The 18,836-nt window shown below is 55.7% G+C and overlaps 5 protein-coding genes and 2 non-coding genes across 7 annotated transcripts; 2 read left to right on the plus strand and 5 right to left on the minus strand.

Annotated features, from left to right (window-relative positions):
* Positions 1-8: 8 nt before the first annotated feature.
* SPSK_11260 lies at positions 9-103 on the minus strand. The gene has a single exon. It is a non-coding gene; the product is annotated as a tRNA-Phe (tRNA).
* Positions 104-405: 302 nt separating this feature from the next.
* SPSK_08413 (uncharacterized protein) lies at positions 406-3,672 on the minus strand (the record flags this gene model as incomplete). The annotated part of the gene is made up of 1 exon (XM_016735011.1): positions 406-3,672. The coding sequence occupies one exon, from the start codon at positions 3,670-3,672 to the stop codon at positions 406-408; it is 3,267 nt and encodes a 1,088-aa protein (XP_016588662.1).
* A 621-nt stretch (positions 3,673-4,293) lies between these two features.
* SPSK_08474 (uncharacterized protein) lies at positions 4,294-7,179 on the plus strand (the record flags this gene model as incomplete). Its single annotated transcript, XM_016735070.1, has 1 exon — positions 4,294-7,179. The coding sequence occupies one exon, from the start codon at positions 4,294-4,296 to the stop codon at positions 7,177-7,179; it is 2,886 nt and encodes a 961-aa protein (XP_016588663.1).
* Positions 7,180-7,515: 336 nt separating this feature from the next.
* On the minus strand, positions 7,516-10,845 carry SPSK_08402 (DNA mismatch repair protein MSH4; the record flags this gene model as incomplete). The annotated part of the gene is made up of 8 exons (XM_016735000.1): positions 7,516-8,377; positions 8,440-8,714; positions 8,771-9,174; positions 9,232-9,319; positions 9,377-9,646; positions 9,715-9,764; positions 9,820-10,138; positions 10,195-10,845. The coding sequence occupies 8 exons, from the start codon at positions 10,843-10,845 to the stop codon at positions 7,516-7,518; spliced, it is 2,919 nt and encodes a 972-aa protein (XP_016588664.1).
* Positions 10,846-11,410: 565 nt separating this feature from the next.
* Positions 11,411-11,532, minus strand: SPSK_11259. The gene has a single exon. It is a non-coding gene; the product is annotated as a tRNA-Pro (tRNA).
* A 461-nt stretch (positions 11,533-11,993) lies between these two features.
* On the minus strand, positions 11,994-14,502 carry SPSK_08592 (Ca2+:H+ antiporter; the record flags this gene model as incomplete). Its single annotated transcript, XM_016735184.1, has 3 exons — positions 11,994-13,830; positions 13,917-14,436; positions 14,499-14,502. The coding sequence occupies 3 exons, from the start codon at positions 14,500-14,502 to the stop codon at positions 11,994-11,996; spliced, it is 2,361 nt and encodes a 786-aa protein (XP_016588665.1).
* A 1,373-nt stretch (positions 14,503-15,875) lies between these two features.
* SPSK_09087 (ribosome assembly protein 4) lies at positions 15,876-17,471 on the plus strand (the record flags this gene model as incomplete). Its single annotated transcript, XM_016735667.1, has 1 exon — positions 15,876-17,471. One exon carries the CDS (start codon positions 15,876-15,878, stop codon positions 17,469-17,471), a length of 1,596 nt encoding a protein of 531 aa, XP_016588666.1.
* Positions 17,472-18,836: the final 1,365 nt, after the last annotated feature.

Genomic DNA, 18,836 nt, shown 5'->3' on the forward strand with positions numbered 1-18,836 from the left:
AAAAAACGTGGGGCAACTCGGGATCGAACCGAGGACCTTCAGATTAATCGAATGACAGAAGTAGAACTTCAGTCTGACGCTCTCCCAACTGAGCCATTGCCCCGTTATTAGTTGGGTATAACCAGTCAAACTAACATTATATGTAGACGTCTTTGGTAAGTCTCTCCTTCATTATCCGTCAACGATTTGTATAATAAATTCAAACTAACGTACACAACCCATCTTCTCATGAAACAATCGAACGACAACATGTCCATGACAGAAACAAGAAAGAAATGACCAAACTAAACCTTGCGGCAAAACTGCGATGATGACACAAGACCGCCCCGACTGCTTGCATTATAAAATAATCTCAAGAAAACCCCAAAAGTCCATTGCAAATTCTTCACCCACGGGGCCACACAATCAGGCTCCCGCAACAGGCTCGTTCTCTTTGCGTCGCTGGTGCTTCCGTGCTTGGATCCTATCCAGAGCTGCACGCGATGCATAACCCAGCGCATCCAGCTGCGCTCGAATCATCTCAAGGTTGCACTGGAGCATGTTATTTTCCGCGCCACCTGACTTGAGGAGAGGCTGTAGGCAACCCAGCTGTGCCGTGGTCTGAGCTTTGATGAACTCGATAACCGCCTGCGCTTGCTCGGCACGGCGTTCTGCCTCACTAAACTCGGACGTGGCCGGAATCTGAGGCTGAGGCGTGGCCGTCTCGCGCAGGCTCAGGTCACTTAGAACAGGCCTGGTGTCGTTGTTCTTTTGCACTTGAGGCTTAGATACCGCTGGGGCTGGCATCGCTTCGCCAGCCTTGGCCGGCACGGCATTCTTGCTTTGCAGTACCTTTTTGGTCGGCGATGATTGAGTCTTTACCGGTAAGGTCTGTTTCTTGGTTGGAATTGCCTCGGGCTTTGCCGGCGCATCTTTTCTTGGAGGCTTCTGTGACATAGCTGGGGTAGGCTGCGTTTTGATTTGGGCCACTGGTGGCTTGGGTGGTAGCGACGGCGGGTGATGCGTCGGGCCGCACGGTGGCTTCGCTGGTGCGGCCTCGGGTTTCGGCGGTACCACTTGATATTTCACAGGCGCAGCCAAAACTTTGGCCACTGCAGCCCGGGACTTCGTCGGAGATTGTCCAATGAACAGTCTGTGAAACTTGGTCGGTGAGTGTACCACGGCAGTTCTAGGCACTTTGTCCGGAACCACCTCATTGGCTGGAGCCTCACGCTTGGCCACGGGTCTGTTTGCAAGCTTATCGCTGCTGTCATTTACTTTGATCGGAGTCGGTGAAGCCTTGGAGGGTAGACTGGCAGAGCCACCAAGTGTCTTGGACGGCGACGGCTCGCTTGCACGCCGTGCAGGAGGAGGATCCTGAGCGGGCAGCGCTGGCGCCTGTTTTGGTGTAGATTGTGCTGCTTGGGCGGTTGACGTGAACAGAGATGATTTCCGCTTTGTTTGAGCACTCTCAGCCGGGGACAGCGGCTGATGCTCCGGGTTGGTGTAACTAACCGACCCGAATGATACACGCTTCCGAGGCCGCTCTGGAATTCCACCCGGCGGGTCGTCATCGACACCGGTGCTTGAGCTTCGGGCGTGCTTCTTGCCTTGGTTGATTCCAGACTCCGAAGCATTTGCTTTGTGGCCCGGGCTACCTAGCGGACCGTCCTGTTTTATTCTCAAATAGTCCGGCAGGATGAATTGGTCCGGAACCTTGCTAAAGCCACTGCCTTTGCTTTTTGCCGTGGAGCCCACACTGGCATCCCGAGCGGCACCTACAGCTCCTTTGTTTCGCTCATTCGGATCGTTCTTTTTGGTGTTGTTTGTGTTGCTGCCGATGCTACCAACTGCCGAGCCATTTTCTCCACGTTCCGACTCGATCGTCTCAGGGTACTTTGTCACGAACATTGAACTCGAGGCAGACGAAACCGACAGCGTTGGCGAGACAGCACCTGCGGGAATGTGTAGAGGTGCGAGAGCGGAAGCAATCGCAGCTGACGTCAAAGCACCGACGCAGTTTGGTACCTCGGGCTTGATCTGGCGCGCCAACTCTGCGTTGCTCCGTCCCTCTAGTTGCCAAGCAGACTCGGATGGCGTTCTGCGAGCTTTGTACACCGGTGGGCCACTTGATGTTGGAGGAGTCAGGTTCGACGCTCCTGTCCTGCCCGGGGCCTCATCCCCTGCCAGAGTCGACGCAATGTTTGTACTTTGTGAACCAAGGATGTTGGTCACAGGACTTGTCGCACTCTTGTCAGAAGTTCCCATCGATTGATTTGCATTAGCGCCCATAGTATTGCCCGCTGTTGCGGACGGATCGGGGCCTTTTCGGCCGATGCCAAATAGAGCGTCGATGGAGTCCGTAGCGACATTGACATTGGCCAGGGCAGATGTGATGCTGGTATTCGAGGTACGAGGAACAGCTAAGGGAAGGCTAGGATTCCCCATTATGGGGCTTGAGCGCGTTGTAAGCGGCCCAGAGGTGACTGCGCAGCTCGTAGTGCTTGCTGTCACATTGGGAATTTCCACAGGCCTGGCATTTTGTAATGCTGTGTTCTCATTTTTCTGAGAAGAATGCACTGCGTCAAGTGCGCAGTCCCGCACCGGCGAGGGAGGCCGGTCCCGCTTGGTCGAACGTGCGTTATCACGTATCTGGCACAAACGTGAGGCATGCACTGGAAATTCTGGTGGCCATACCAGGGCCTGTTTTGACTCCGGCGTCTGCGACGGCCCGGATACATAAGCTTGGTCCTGGGCAACACTGTCAGAGTCCCCATCACAATCCGTAGCTCTTGCGGCAGTTCGTTCTTGGTGTTTGCAATCATGTGCGCCGGCAAGAGCACTGACCCATGCGCGTACAACAGGACTGACCTCTTGTTTTGGAACTGGCACAGCTCCCATCCGCAATACCTCGCCACCTGATTCACTACTTGCATATGACAAAGACGCGGGTGTTGTGCCTGGCGCGACCCGTGGTGGGCTTGCAACGAGACGGCTGCCTGGGTTGGACTTGTACCGACTGCGCCAGGCATCGCGGAGCCGGCCCCAGGAGGCCGGGACGTTGGCAGCGGGCCGTTGAGCTGTGGACTGGAAGTTGATCCACTCGTCCACAAGGGAGCAAAGCATCTCCACAGACGCGGGCAAAATGTAATCAGTTCTCGAGAACCGTTGAAGAAACAGTCGCCTGCCTTCGACAAAGACGGACTGCGTCTCCTCCACAATGTGACCCGGCCAACCGCCAAGGTCGTCTCCCACGACATTGTAGAAGCCGTCACAGTGTGACGCTTCTCGGTAGAATATCAAGATGCGAAAGAGAAGGATGAGATTGTCGGTCGCGATGGCTGCCAACGTGCTGGCCGGTCCACCACCGTCGACAGGGCCTTCGCTGTCGTTGTCGATGCTTCTCTTGTCATTGCCGCTGTGGCCAATCAGTTTTGTGGTCTCGATGTGGTTGCGAATGTGTCTCGGAATAACCCTGGGAAATCGAAACGCTCCGAAGCGGTACTTGTAGGAGCCGTCCTTGCTAATCGAGCAGTACTTCAGAGCCATCATGGGCAGCGGCCTGTCTTCCTGGAAGAATCGACAGCAAAGAGCAGCGAGTCCGTAGAAGATGAAGAAGAAAGAATGAAGCCCAGAAGAGCCATTGCACTCAAAACAAATATGACTACATCCTGGACAAGCGTACTTGCCCATTTTGGCTGCCCAGCTCCAGCAGGTCGTTGGTCATCTACGGAAGGCGCGCGTCGTTTGCTCTGCTCGTCGCGCCGTTTGCACCTTCCTCGGCCGTCATAAACGTGGCACAGAGCACCAAAATGGGCCAATCCACGACGGCTGTGCAGGCAACCGTTCCTTCCTGCAATAGGTCGCAAAATGAGGCAGGAGCATCGTAAAAGTGCGCAGGAGCGACCGATTGAAGCCGAACCTGATGATAATGCAGGACGGACCACGGCGCGTAGAGTGTCACCACTGCATCACTTCAGGCGAAAAGGTGGTCGTGCATACAGAACTTATAGCCTAAATTTTCAGGCATCCATACAGCCAGTTTTCAATATGGTCTGCAGAGGCAAATTGGCCAGAAGACGCCCAAAGCCTGCTAAGCTCCTTCCCGCTCAAGATCCGTCATAGACCCACTTTTGTTTACTCCATCGTGCCTGCGCGCCTTCAAAGCTTCATTTCCCCTGTCGCTTTGCTCCCTTCCAACGACAACCCCTCTCTCCATCTCTTCTTCTCTCGACGCCTTTACCCGAAAGACATGGGACGCGGCGGTCCTGTCACATCCGCGCACACAGCGCCCACGTCCATCCACTCGACACAATGAACTCGCTCCACCGCTTCCTCCCACGCGACGGCGGCGACGGTGGCAACTCGACCGACTGCCCCAGCGACAGCTATGTCTCGCCCGGCAACAAAGACACGCAGGTCCAGGCCGTCATCTCGTTTGGCCTCGGCATCGTTGCTCTGTTTGGCTTCTGCTTGATGCGCCCGCGATGGAAGTCCCTGTATGACGCACGCCGTCGGCGGCACCCCGATCTCGTGTCGGCGCTGCCCGTGCTCCCGGACTCGTTTTTCGGCTGGCTGCCGGCGCTGCTGCGCATTTCAGAGGACCAGGTGCTGGCATCGGCGGGCCTCGATGCCTTTGTGTTCCTGGCCTTCTTCAAGATGAGCATCAAGCTGTTTGCCATTATGTTCTTCTTCGCCGCCGTCGTGCTCGAGCCGATCAACCAGCACTTCCTTTCCAAGCCCAAGACGCAGTCTGGGTCTCTCGGCGGCATTTTCGACGTCCCCAGCCCGGTCGCCTCCAGCTACGGAGCCGTCGTCGACGACCCGGACGAGGACGACTCGTGGAACCGCGAAAAGGGCCATCTCTGGGCCTACCTCGTTTTCATCTACTTCTTTACCGGCCTCACCTACTACTTCATGCGGTCCGAAACCTTCCGCGTCATCAAGGTCCGCCAGGAGTATCTCGGCTCCCAGGCCACCATCACCGACCGCACGTTTCGGCTGTCGGGCATTCCGAGCGAGTTTCGTGCCGAGGACAAGATCAAGGCCCTCATCGAGAAGCTCGAGATTGGACGCGTGGAGAGCGTGACCTTGTGCCGCAAATGGGGCCCACTCGACGCCCTGGTTGCGGAGCGTGGAAGAGTCCTCCAGAAGCTCGAGGAGACATGGAGCGTCTACCTTGCGCAGCCGGTAGCGAAGATCCGGTGGCGGCGGCAGCGGCCGCGGCGGCAGCAACAGGCGGCCAGCCAGGCCGGGAATCAAAACGACGCGGCAGAGATCGACGAAGAAGCGGCCCTGGGCGGGAGACAAGATGCAGAGGTTCCGGCTAACGAGGGCGACAGTCTTCTCCCGGCAAACGGCGAAAACGACGACGACGACGACGACAACGGTGATGCCAATGACGACATTGCCGCCGATGCTGCCCGGGCAGCGCTCGAACGGAATCGTCCGCAAGTCCGCATCTGGTACGGCCCTCTCCGTATGCGCTACCGATACACTGACGCGATCGACTACTACGAGGAGCGCCTGCGCCGCCTCGACGAGAAGATTCGTGCTGCTCGCCGCCAGCACTACGACGCCACCGATCTGGCCTTTGTCACAATGGACTCCGTTGCCGCGTGCCAGATGGCCATCCAGGCCGTGCTTGACCCGCGGCCCGGTGAGCTGCTCGCTCGTTTCGCACCCGCGCCGTCTGACGTCATCTGGCCCAACACCTACGCCTCCCGCACGGTCCGTCGCTCGCGCGCCTGGATCATTACCATTTTCATCACCGTGCTCTCCATTGTATGGCTGATCCCCGTTGCCTCTCTTGCGTCGCTTCTCAGTCTCTGCACCATCCAGAAGTGGGCGCCGAAGCTGGCCGAGCAGCTGTCGCAGCATGACGTGACCAAGGCACTGGTGCAGACTGGTCTGCCAACGGCCGTCGTCTCGCTGCTCAACGTGGCCGTGCCCTATCTGTACGAGTACCTGTCCAACCGCCAGGGCATGCTGAGCCAAGGCGATGTCGAGCTGTCCCTGATTTCCAAGAACTTCTTCTTCACCTTCTTCAACATTTTCCTCGTCTTCACCGTCTTCGGCACCGCCACGCGCTTCTGGACCGTGCTCCGGGACAGCCTGCACGACACCACGTACGTCGCCTATGCGCTGGCACGTGAGGTGCAGCGCCTCAATGTGTTCTACCTCAACTTCGTCATGCTGCAGGCCCTTGGCCTGTTCCCGCTGCGCCTTCTCGAGTTCGGCTCCGTTGCCCAGTACCCAATCAACCGCTTGGGCGCTAAGACGCCGCGCGACCGTGCCCAGATCAGCACGCCGCCCATCTTTTCGTACGGCTTCTTCCTGCCGACCGCGCTGCTTGTGTTTATCTTGTGCCTCGTCTACAGCGTCATGCCGCGGGGCTTTCTGGTTCTCCTCTTGGGCTTTGTGTACTTTGTGCTTGGCTACACCACCTACAAGTACCAGCTGCTGTACGCCATGGACCAGCCGCAGCACGCGACCGGCGGTGCCTGGCGCATCATCTGCTACCGCATTCTGCTGGGCCTTGCCGTCTTCCACCTCACCATGTCGGGGTACCTCGGCGCCAACAAGGCGTACGTCCAGGCCACGCTGGTGCTCCCGCTCTTCTTCTTCACGGTGTGGTACATGTACTTCTGGCGGGGCCACTTTGAGCCCCTGACACACAACATCGCGCTGCTTAGCGTGCGGCGCGATGGCGATGCGTCGCCGCTGAGCGACGAGGATGTGCACAACGGCCTCGGCAACCAGACCTTTGCACGACGCCGCCGGACCTGGCGCCGCCGCCGCACGAGCACCCTCGACGAGAACCGCGACAGGGGCTCGCGCTTCGTCAACCCCAGCTTGGTTGTGCCGCTCGTGCAGCCGTGGATCTACAAGGACCCGCCGCCCTACGAGCCGCACCCCGACGATGAGGTGTTTGTCAATGGCGACAGCGATGACGCAGATGCCGACGACGACAACATCAACTACATTGATGGTATCCTCCGTGGAGGTGGAGGTGGAGGCCCTGACGCGCCTGGGCCGTCGGGTCCGTCGCAGCCCTCCGCAGCCAACGGAGCGGATTCGTCCGGCAGCCGCCGCAGCGCGTCCAGCTCGTTCAGCCTAGGCGACACACACATCTGGCGTGATGCCAATACGCCCCCGTCGGGCGGCGAGGCTGCAAGTGGCACTGTTAATAACCCATAGCCGGCTTGCTGAACCCTTTGCCCCAATCTTCTATCCCAACCTTTCTTATTGTCTTCTGTCTCTATAATTCCCCTGTTTAACTTGTTCTCCTTTTTTGTCTTGCCATGCACCTACTTTGTGAGCCCACTGCACTATTTACGACGCTCTTTTCATGGCCAGCCCTATTTCGCTGTGTCGATATACCACATAGAATGCTGCTTTCCATTTTTATTTTCTGTTTTTCTACATTAACACTATACATACTGTTCTGTCACTGTCCATACTCTGTTTACATAATTGACGAAATTACAGTATGTGCGTCTACGGTGGCTTGCGAAGGGTAACAAGTCTAAAATATTAGTACATTTCTTCGCTATAATCGTTCCCCATGTCCTCCATATCGCTCATGTGGTCTTCATCAAATTCCTCGTCATCGTCAATCACAATGGCATTGGCAGCGCTTCCCGGTTGGTATAAGTCATCGTAGTCGTCAACATCGTCGTCAGTGCCGCCGCCAAACAAGCCCAAATCGCTGGGTCTCCTGACTGCGTATTGTCCTTTGCGGGCCACTCTTGCCATGTTTTCCTCTGCCCCATCATGCTGTCCGTCTCCTTCGTCGTCGGATTCATTCTCGTTACTGTCCTCTTCGACGATTGCATCCTCGTCATCGATCGAGCCAATCATCTTAGCACAGAAGTCGTCGTAGATCTGCGTCAGATACTCCATGAGCTCTTCATCCCCGGCGTCGCTCACGTATGCAAGCTTTAGTTGTCGGACGAGATTCGCCACGAGCTTGCGCCGCTTGGCCTCTTCCATCTCTTGCCGGTCACGCTTGCTAGCCTGTGCCTCCGCACGTAGCTCGGCGGCTACTTTCTCGGCATGGGCAATAAACGTCGCTGGGAACCCCACTGCTTTAGCCAAGGCGATGCCGTAGCTCACCTCCGGCTCAGGTCCCTCGGCCACGCGGTATAGCATGTTCGTAACGGGAACATGGGTAGCCGACTCTGAGTATTCGGTCACTGTTCTCAAGTGGCGGTTCACGACCCCAATGTTGATCGCCAGCGCCTTGGCCAGCTCGGAAAAATGCGTAGCAAAGTACACCGTTGCATTGCTCTGAAGAAGTGCTTCGGACATGGCTGCTGCAATGGCCAGCCCATCTTGCGTACTGGTGGAGCGTCCCAGCTCGTCGACAATCACCAAACTCTTGTTGTTGACATTTCTATCGCATGAGTTAGTGCTTGAAAGGTAGAGAGAGGCGACTATACGATACACAAAACACACCTGAGAATGAATGCCATTTCTCGCATCTCGATCGAGAAAGTCGACTGGTTCTGTTCCATGGTATCGTCTGTTGATACACGAGCAAAAAGGCTGTGCATGATTGGAATACAAGCAGATTCGGCGGGAATGTAGCAGCCAATTTGAGCCATGATTTGCAGCATTGCGATGGCCCGTATATATGTGCTCTTGCCGCTCATGTTTTGGCCCGTAATGATCTGAAAGCGAGTCTCTTCGGTGACAAAATAGTCGTTTGGGATGCATTTATTGTGGCCGCGCTATGGTAACGTCAGTACATTCTCCTTGTACTTGCAGAAGCTGAATGTCATCATACCGAGTCCAGAATCGGATGCCGACCACCAACAAGAGCGTATGAGTCGGTGTGAATCAATGGCCGCTTGTATGCGTACGTCCTAGTGGAGGTCGCGAAGGAAGCCAGGAGGTCGAGAAGTGCAATGCATTCACAGTATTTGAAGAGCCTTGAGACTCGCGGTCGGATCTGGGAGAGCAGGCTTTTGATCACCTCGTCACTCTCGACTATGGCTCTGTGAACAGCCTCGTTTATGCGCTCATTGTAACCCATGAGCTTCAGTGTCTGACACTCGATAGCGCCCTTGACCGTTGTGGTATTCACCAACACAGACGGTGGGCCTTGCGGACCAAAGTCCTTTGCGTTGACTTTAAGGTAGAATTTTCTTGTAGCTGTGTATTTGAGCGCAACTTTGACACGAATCTCGTCTAGAAGTATTTTGTAAGCGTAGGTACAAAATTTCAAAAGGATCAAAAGTTACTTACCCTCCAGCTCATTCACGTAGTCGTGAATCTTTCTGCTAAAGTCTTCGTAGAGTTTTCTTTGAATGTCAAGACTGGCCGAGATCTCAGGCTAGAGTCCCGTCAGTGCATGTCGCATATCGCATTGCAACATACGGCTTTTACAAACCTTGACTGTATGAACCCTTTGGTTTCGTAACTCCAGTGGCTTGGTAGCATATGCGGCGTCCCGGTCGATTGTGTCCGCAAGAATCCCCAAGATCCTGTCTGCTCGAGCTGGAAGACAATTGCTGCGTATTTCCAGCAGTAGATCGCATGAGACGTCGGAGAGAGACTGGAAGACATCGGGTATGGCCGTCAAGAACGCCTTGAGCTTGAGGATGTTGTTGATCGCCTGCTCAGACTCGTATATGGAGCCGTCTTTTGGCAGGATAACAAGCTGTCCCGAATTCTTTGTTAGTTAATTTGGCAGACAAATGGAGGGATTATTTTGTACATCTTGGTCACCTTTGTCAAGAGCCGTTCCACATCACCCAGAGGCTTCAACTTTTGAAGTACTAGAAAATATATCAGCGAACGCATCCGTCGAAGCACACACTTTGGCTTTCATACCTTCTACCACTTTGTCAAGCAGACCATCCTTGTGCACCAGCTCTCCCACAGCCTCGTAACGCGGGTTTAGAACGACTGCCAGTGTTGATGGCTGCACAATGTTACTTCGTAGGACTCGCGACCCCATTGGCGTCGTCGTACGGTTCAGGAGACCATACAGGCAATCTTTTGAGCTGCTATTGATGGAATTCTGGATGAGCTCCAGGGACCGAATCGTTGGCAGACTTATCATCATGGCATCACTAGGAGGCTGGTATTTGATGCGCACAGAGTGGTCATCAAAGTCGATTCCCATGTCGTCCGTGAGAAATTTCATCGCCTACGGGAGTTAGCTTGTGCATGCAATGCGAGCACTGAATCACATCCGGTTTTTACCGCTGAAAAGGCGCAAAGCAAGTGGAAGTTATCCTTGACAGCAACTTCGAGAGAAGGAAGATCTTCAGTAAAGGCCACCCGCTGGAGAGCGAGCATCCCGTCATCAGCAGACCAGTCAGGCTTGGCCCTCTCGACAATAGGCAGGCCACGCAGCTCTTCTTCAATGTGTGGTCGCAAAGCCAGTCCCGACTGGACGGAGGATGCAGGCGTCGGCTGCATCAGAATGCGAGAGACTTCCATCATTTGGATTTTGTGGATAGTTCCTTGGTAGTACTGTGTATCGGCCACGTTCGTGAGCACTGCCTCGGCAATGGGAACGTTGACAAACGCGAGCCCGACAGTGCGGTTGACATTATTGGAATCGCAGACAGCGCACACAACGCCACGATTCTCATCCGGGCCGATAGGGAAGGGCGGGCGCTGGTCAGTACCACTAGGACGGCTGATGGTGCCGGATGCGCGGCCGCTGCCAACGCCGCTACCAGTACTTCGCCTCTGCAGCGTGCTCGGTGGATTGTATGCACTGGGTGGGTTCAGAGCATTTTGTGTGTTGATGGCGGCCCAGCGCGAGCTTGTCGGTGTTGTGAATGACCGGACCGACGGCTGGGACGACCCAGCCAGGCCGCGATGCGCTGTCTTTTTCGAGTACATGGCGGTGCAGTATTTTCACGAAAGGAGGAGAAACGAGGGTAGAAAAGGGGGTAGATTTTGACGATACGAAAAGGGGTAACAAAATAGAGAAGTTCCCCGTTGTTACATTGTATCGAACAGGAAGGAGTGATGGGCAATGATGTGAGGTATGGCATGGCAGGCGCAGCCTGTCGTGTAAGTCCCAAAGAGGCAAGTACATCGACGTGCACTGCACGAGCAAAAGGTGCATTTCCCTGTCTTTGAGTAACATGGCTTCGTCGGGTTATCTCACCCTGTGTCAAAATGCTACTCTATGATGGATAACCCCTTTGTGAGGCAGTAATAATAGTTTTTAGTCTATCATTGTTTTTTTCGATGTTATAAACACGTAAATAAAGATCAAAATCGTTTTAAAAAACATTAAAAAAAATTAACGCAACAGTTTTGGCGTAAGCTAAGAAACTCTGAAACAGAACGATAAAACAAAAAAAAAGTAGGGAAGATAAAAGGAATGTACGAAAAAGAAAGGGTAGAAAAAGCAAAAAAGAAGACCAATTCGTCAAATCAAATTCCGAAGAATTAATTTGGGCTCAGTCGGGGATCGAACCCGAGACCTCGCACAAGTTCCTGCTAAGCAGAAGGGCTGGCTGTTCCTTGGTAGGACAACCTTTTCCCGAAGCGCGAATCATACCACTAGACCACTGAGCCAGTCATGTTACTTGATGGAAACTGGACTCGTGTCTGTGCTTATGTAGGGTGGCGTAGGTGGGGCATTTGTGCGACGCCAAGCTGCCTGCACTTCGACATTGAGCCGATAGTAATTACGGCATTGATTGTGACTATTGGAATCCATTGATTTTAATTTTCTGCAGGAATTTCAGTGACACAAAACTTACATGGAGAGACGTCTTCTTGGCGAAAAGCAGGAATATTTACAAACAATTGTCAAATTATTGTACTCCATTATTATGCCAGGGTATTGCGTTTTCCTGTCCTCGCCGAATCTTTCCTGAAAACACGCGCTATCATTGTAGAAACAACAAAAAATTGGGAATAAAAAAGAAATGTAGAAAATACAGAAAGAGAGGTGCGACTTGGAGCATGTACAGGACAAAACGTAATTGAACGCCACCACTATTCTTTGGCCTGCAGCCAGAGTTTCGTTTACCTTACATGAGGCTCACGAGACCGCGTACAGCCATCTTCGCCGCCTCCACCGTCACAGACTCGGTCACGTTGTCCGTGCCGCCGCCCAGCGAGTTGGCGTCGCCCTTGCCCGGGTAGAAGAAGGAGGCCACGGCAATGATGACGTAGGCAGCACAGAGCAGCGCGCCCTCGAGATAGTTGCTGCGGCCGTCGAGCACAAGGAAGTTGACGATAAAGGCCGACACAAACATGCTGACAGTTTCAAACAACGTAAAGTACAGGCTCATGTCCTTGCCCATGATCCAGCCCAGCAGGACGACAACGGGCGTGACGAAAATGGCAATCTGGATGGACGAGCCCAGGGCGACACCCAGGGCCAGGTCCATCTTGTTCTTCATGGCGACCGTGACGCCCGTGACGTGCTCGGCGGCGTTGCCGACAATCGGCAGCAGGATGAGACCAATAAAGGCCTCGGAGATGCCCGAGTTGCCGCTGACGACCTCGTTGATGGAGCCCACCATGAACTCGGCGCACAATGCGACAAGACCGGTCGACACGAGCAGGAGGAGGACGGCCGTCGTGCGCGAGATCTGCGGCTCTTCTTCCTCGTCGTCCTCGTCCCCGTCACCGGCCGCTGGTGCCATAAACGAGCGGCGATTGACCATGACGGGGACAATGGGCGGTAGCGCGCCGGGCTGGTTGCGATAGCTGCGTGTCTCAACGGGCATGGACGCCGTGCGGCGCAGCTGGGGCTGCGGGCGGGGCTGGTTCGACGCCGCGAAGGCGTCGGGCGTCGACAGCGGCTGGGCGTTGCTGCGGCTACTGCTGGCCTGCGTCTCGCCCGCGCGCGCATGAAACACGTTGTCGGGTAGTGTCTTTGTCAGGCCGGCCGGTCTGGCCAGCCAACGCAGAGAGAAGGGCTGCGGCCGGGGCGCGGTCTGGGCCTCGACATCCGGTCCCAAGGCAAAATCAACGCGGCGGACGCTGCCGCCCGCACCCACTCCCGATTCGGGCATCGCTGCCATGCCGCTCGAAGCGAGGACGGCATTGACATCGTTGTCTCCCTCGGCGGCACGGGCAGCATCGCTCTTGGTCTCGGCCACCTTCTTCTTCTTGTGATGCTTGCGCTTCTTCTTGTCGCGCGGCTTCTCTTCGGCGGCCTCGTCGTCCTCGTCATCGGCGACAACGCCGTTGTCGATGGGAGGTACCTCGGCCGCGTCGCTTGGGCCACCGGCAGTCGTGCTGCCCGAGGCAGAGGCGGACGCCACTTCGTCATTATGCGGGAGAGCCGAGGTCGGCGCGCTATTGGCATCCGTTGAGGCACTGCGGTTGTGCATCTTCTTTCTGCCCTTCTTGATCACGCGCTTGATACGCTTGGCCGTGCTGCGCGACGCGTCCGAATCCGAGTCGCCATGAGACGAGTCGGAGGATGTTTCAGACGAAGACGACGACGACGAGTTGAAGTAGCTGGCGGCGGGGCCTGGGAGCGATTCGCGCTCGACAATGTGGCGGGGCGTCGACTCGTACATGTAGGCATGCGAGTTGAGCTGGAAAACAAGGTACAGGACGTAGACGAGTAGGAGAACGACGCTGGTGCCCCGGCTGACCGCGAGTACCTTTGTGTCGGCGTTGGTGGCGCTGCTGAAGGAGGCGTGGAATGCGGTGGGAAGCAGCAGGCTGCTGACACTCAAACTGAGCAAGCAAGCGCTCATCTGCGTGACTGTGCTGTTGTAGATCTGCTCGCGGTAGCGGAGGCCACCTAATAAGAAGCACATGCCGAGAATGAGCAGCAGGTTGGCCAGGATGGAGCCGACAAGAGACGCTTGGACAATCTCGATCTCGTCTTTTACAAGCGCGATGCTGTGGCCAATGGATGGTCAGTATGGTCGCCTGGTAGCTCAGTATGGCTTATAACGGGTAGACAGGGGAGGATGGCAGTGACGTACATGAAGATGATCAGTTCGACCGCGTTGCCAAACGTCACATTCATCAACGCGCCGATCGTATCGCCCATACGGCTGGCTACGCTTTCGGTCGCGTGGCTCAGCAGACCAGCCAACGGGATGATGGCAATGGCGTTCATGGCAAAGACGATGCCGGCTGACAATTTGGCAAAGTGCGCGGCAATGCCGACGGGCACAAAAACGAGCAGGATATTGACATAGCTGGAAAAGAGGATGTCTGTCACGGTCAAGACGAAGCGCATGGCAACGTTCGGTTTTGTAGCGCCGCCATTGACGGCTGCAGCATCGCCGTTCTTTTCATTTTCGGTCGGCGGTATTACGCTGCCAGCGACGGCGGCATCGCCGCTGGGAATCTGATTTGATACAACGCCACCCGGTCCATGGGTCGGTTGACTTGACGGTACGCGCGAGGTCGTGCGCGCAACGCCCGTGTTGGTACGCCTGGTGCTGGCGACGAGCGGCGTACCGTGAGCTTTCTGCCGCGCCCAGTATTGGATGCGGTCTTTACGAGGTCAGCAGTGCCCAATTGAGGCTCTGAAGGGGAGGATTGGGTGGTTGACATACGCATTTCGTAGAGACGCAAGAGGTTCGGGACTCGGACGCGTCGAGTCGATCTCGGCTAATTTTTATTTTTAGTCGATGCGAGATCTGTGGCGATGCTGGGGTAAGAGGAAAAAAGGCGTTAGGCACGTCAAATGTTCCAAACGAAAACGAATGCCAACAGCCAAGAGAAGCTTGTCAACGGGATGTGTCTCGACTTTAAAGAGATACAAGACCACCAAGAACGGGACATGAAAGGCGGTTGCAAAACGAAGGCGAAATCGCTGGCAGTTACTGGACTGTGGCGAGCGAAGAAATGAAAGTCCACAGTGACGACAGTCTTGGCAAGCCGCCTAACAGCTTGGCGCGATAGGGAAGGACGCCTGGATAACGGAGCATTTATTACGACGTATTCTGTAGACAGCGACGGAAACGGCAGTGACGAGCCGCCTGACCTCCCGGGGCGATGCTGGAAGAAGGAGCAATTGGCGAAACAACAACAGAGGTCGCGCCTTCCAGAGTGACAACAGGCGAGCCGGTTTTGTACGAGCCCTCGTTGGCAGGTGAAGGGCGCCTGGATTGGCCAATGTCGGCGGCATATACCCACTAGAACAGCGCGCCAAGGCGCTAACAATGAAAAATTAAAGGATAAGCTAACACTGCGCCACAGGCCCTCAGTTTACCATGGCATGTTTGTGGTTTTACAGCGGGTTTTGCGTTGTAGCCGCGTAAGATGCCCCTGGATCGAGCTTGTCTACAAGGGCAAGTACGCGTGTGTGGGTGAAGGAGCGATGGACAGGAAAAGTCGGACAGAACAAAGTGACATAAACCACGAAATCGACAGAAGAAGGAGCGAGGCGCACACAGGAGGTAACCTACGGAGCAACACTGCGCATTTTATCCGCAGCACTGAACTGACGCGCGGTAGACTAATTCCAGACTGACCTAAACTGACTGTATTGTGCGAATACGACAACCGCCTGGCGCTGGACTGCCTTGGAAAGGAAATGCGTAGACGCGCAATGACTTCATCGTTCCGACCGAGGATTATTCCGCATCTGAAAGCGGGCGCTAAAGTGAACTAAAGTGGGCTAGAACAATGTGCTGTTCCTGCTGGCTTTACTGGACAATTTACTGACACGACGCTGGAAAATTGTGTGGAGCGGGCACATATGGCGTGCGATAAGATAAGATAGCCGATAACAAAAAAAGACGAAAAGTTTCGTTCGTTGTAGGCAAGAGCGACCCTCTGAAATTCGTCCGTAGACTTGCTCTCTTGTTTTTCTGGGCAGACTTTCTGGCCATCAACGCAGCTTTGTCCAGGTTTTCTCTTTGTTACTCCCTCTTTTTTTTCTTGTATACCCCTCCCCTTCGCACGCACACGCACACGCAATCACACGAATGGCGACGCTCGTGCCACCGCCGCCCAAACGGCAGCGGCGCGAGGAGATCGCGCGGACCAAGGTGCAGCAGGATGTCAACGCGCTGCTGCCGCCAGACCACGGCTCGTTCAAGGCACGGTTTATCGACGCCGATGGCCAGCAGATGGCCGATGTGGTCGAGGTGCCGATCGCCGATGCCTCGGAGAAGAATGTGTCGCTGCTCCTAAACACGCTGCTCGGCCGCGACCAGGACGAGTTCCTGCCCTATCGCTTCCGCATCCACATCCCGACCGACGCCACCGATGCAAAAGACGACAAGAAAACACCCCTCGTCGTCGACCAGTACCCGACCGACCTCTATGCCCTTCTGCGCAGCCACGGCATCGACAACCCCTTTGAGACGACGCTGACGCTCGCCGCCGAGCCGCAGGCCGTCTTCCGCGTGCAGAGCGTCACGCGGCTGGCACACCGCATCCCTGGCCACGGCCAGTCAATACTGGCAGTTGCCTTCAGCCCAGCCGCCAGTCGGCTACTGGCCACCGGCAGCGGCGACCACACGGCACGCATCTGGGACACGGAGACGGGCACGCCCAAGTTCACGCTGAAGAAACACCGCGGTTGGGTGCTGGCCGTCGCCTGGTCGCCCGACGGGACGCGGCTGGCTACGTGCAGCATGGACGGCGGTGTGATTGTGTGGGACCCCGAGACCGGTCTGGCGGTGGGCAAGGAGTTGACGGGCCATTCCAAGCCCGTGCTGGCTCTGGCGTGGGAACCGTACCACGCGATGCAAGACGGCGTGCTGCAGCTGGCGAGCGCCAGCAAGGACGGCACCGTGCGTGTGTGGGCAGCCAACTCGGGCACCGTGCAGCACGTCCTCTCGGGCCACAAGGGCAGCGTGAGCTGCGTGAAATGGGGCGGCGCCGGCTACATCTACAGCGCGTCGCACGACAAGACGGTGCGCGTCTGGGATGCGGCGCGCGGCACGCTGGTGCACGAGCTCAAAGCACACGCCCACTGGGTCAACCACCTGGCGCTGTCGACGGACTTTGTGCTGCGGACGGGCTACTTTGACCACCTGACGGGCGGCGGCGGCGCCGAGGGCATCCCGACGACGGACGAAGCGAAGCGCGAAAAGGCGCGCGCACGCTACGAGAAGGCGGCCGGCGCGCACGGCAAGAGCGGCGAGCGGCTGGTGTCGGCGTCGGACGACTTTACCATGTACCTGTGGGACCCCAGCAAGACGAAGCCCGTGACGCGCATGGTGGGCCACCAAAAGGCCATCAACCACGTCACGTTCTCGCCCGACGGCCTCTTTGTGGCGTCGTCGAGCTGGGACAACCACACCAAGATCTGGCGGGCGCACGACGGCAGTTTCAGCAGCACGTTGCGGGGCCACGTGGCGCCCGTGTACCAGTGCTCGTGGTCGGCCGACTCGCGCCTGCTGGTGACGGCGTCCAAGGACGCGACGGTCAAAGTGTGGAACGTGCGGGCGGCCAAGCTGGCGGCGGACCTGCCGCACCACGAGGACGAGGTGTATGCGGTGGAGTGGAGCCCCGATGGCCAGCGTGTCGCGAGCGGCGGCAAGGACAAGGCGGTGCGGCTATGGCGGAATTAGGGAAACGAAGGACGACGTAAGGGGGACACAAAAGGCATATGCAGGTGATTCGGGCACCTGCAGGCGTTGGGTAACAATTTTTTTTTTTTTTTGTATAGCACATTTTGATTTGCATGTGGCTTTTCCCTTTCCTTTTTGATGTTTTTTTATTATTTCTTTATTTTCCAGCTCACATGCCATGCATTTACACGTCTACATTGCGTTTCTGTGCGTCTGGGTGGCATGTTCCTGATGACCCTTGATGGTGACAACAACTGTGGCTGCTGTGGAAGGATATCACAAGCATGTCACCAGGTTTGAAAAAGAAATGTGAAAACGTGGTGCAATAGTGCCACAGACAGTTTCCGAAACCATCGACTACGCGATCTTGGCCGCTTTCAGCGACCTGGACTGCGGCTTCGGTCACAAGGATGAATGGCTTTGCAGGCCTGCTTGGCAATGGCAAGACACTACATCAAAGAGCATATACGACACGCAATGAGCCGACCTACCCATCTGGGCAACTCGTGTCCCCGCTGCTGTTCATCGGCATTGAGTCGGTTGTCAGGGCCACTTTGGATAGAATAGAGCTTCATCTATCCTGGGGACAGCTTCTCCTGCAATGGGGTGAACGTCTCTACCTATAAGAGCACGAGGGTCCTGAAAAGATGGTGTGCTTGGTCTCGGCAAACACGCCAATGTAGCAAATGTCTGCGCTTTCACGATGTTGTCGTGGCATAAGAGCAGTGGCGGCAGACGAGCAAGACGTAAGAGGAGACACACAGTCGACACGAGAGCACCAACGGAGTATGGAGGGAAAATAGAAAAGGAACACGCACGCACACACACAAAACGTGAAAAGACGATAGATGCGGGTGAATAGACAGGATGCATCCGACCAAAACAAGCCGAGATACCACGTTTCTCCGTCCCCTCATTCTCACCACACTCAAAAGACTGCACATGCAATTTTCCATGCACGTCCTGCACCTTTTACTTTCTTTCTTTCTTTATCTATTCTTTTTTCTTTTTCCTTTCTTTTTACACAACCCCCCATCTCATTTAGTCTCCCAAGGAACCAGTGAGCCGGGCCGACCGGCCATACCGGTCAACAAGTCGTCTTTTTGTCTAGGCCGAGCGGCTATTGTCGTGGCCAGGCTAGACCCTCTCAGAGATTCTCCGTCTTTTCAGCTTTCGGGCCTTTGCCAAATGGGCAAGGGATACCTCTGAGATACAAGTTTCTTCTAGCCATGCAAATGGGGCACGTGTGTGTCGCCTTTCCGTTATCCGTCCAGACGGGAGAACTGGAGAACAGGAAGACGAGAAAGAAAGAGAGATGGCCTATCCGATGGCATCGTCGCATTTCTATTCTATTGCTTTTCTGAA

This window comes from Sporothrix schenckii, assembly GCF_000961545.1.
Source record: "Sporothrix schenckii 1099-18 chromosome Unknown Cont44, whole genome shotgun sequence".
NCBI lineage: Eukaryota > Fungi > Ascomycota > Sordariomycetes > Ophiostomatales > Ophiostomataceae > Sporothrix > Sporothrix schenckii.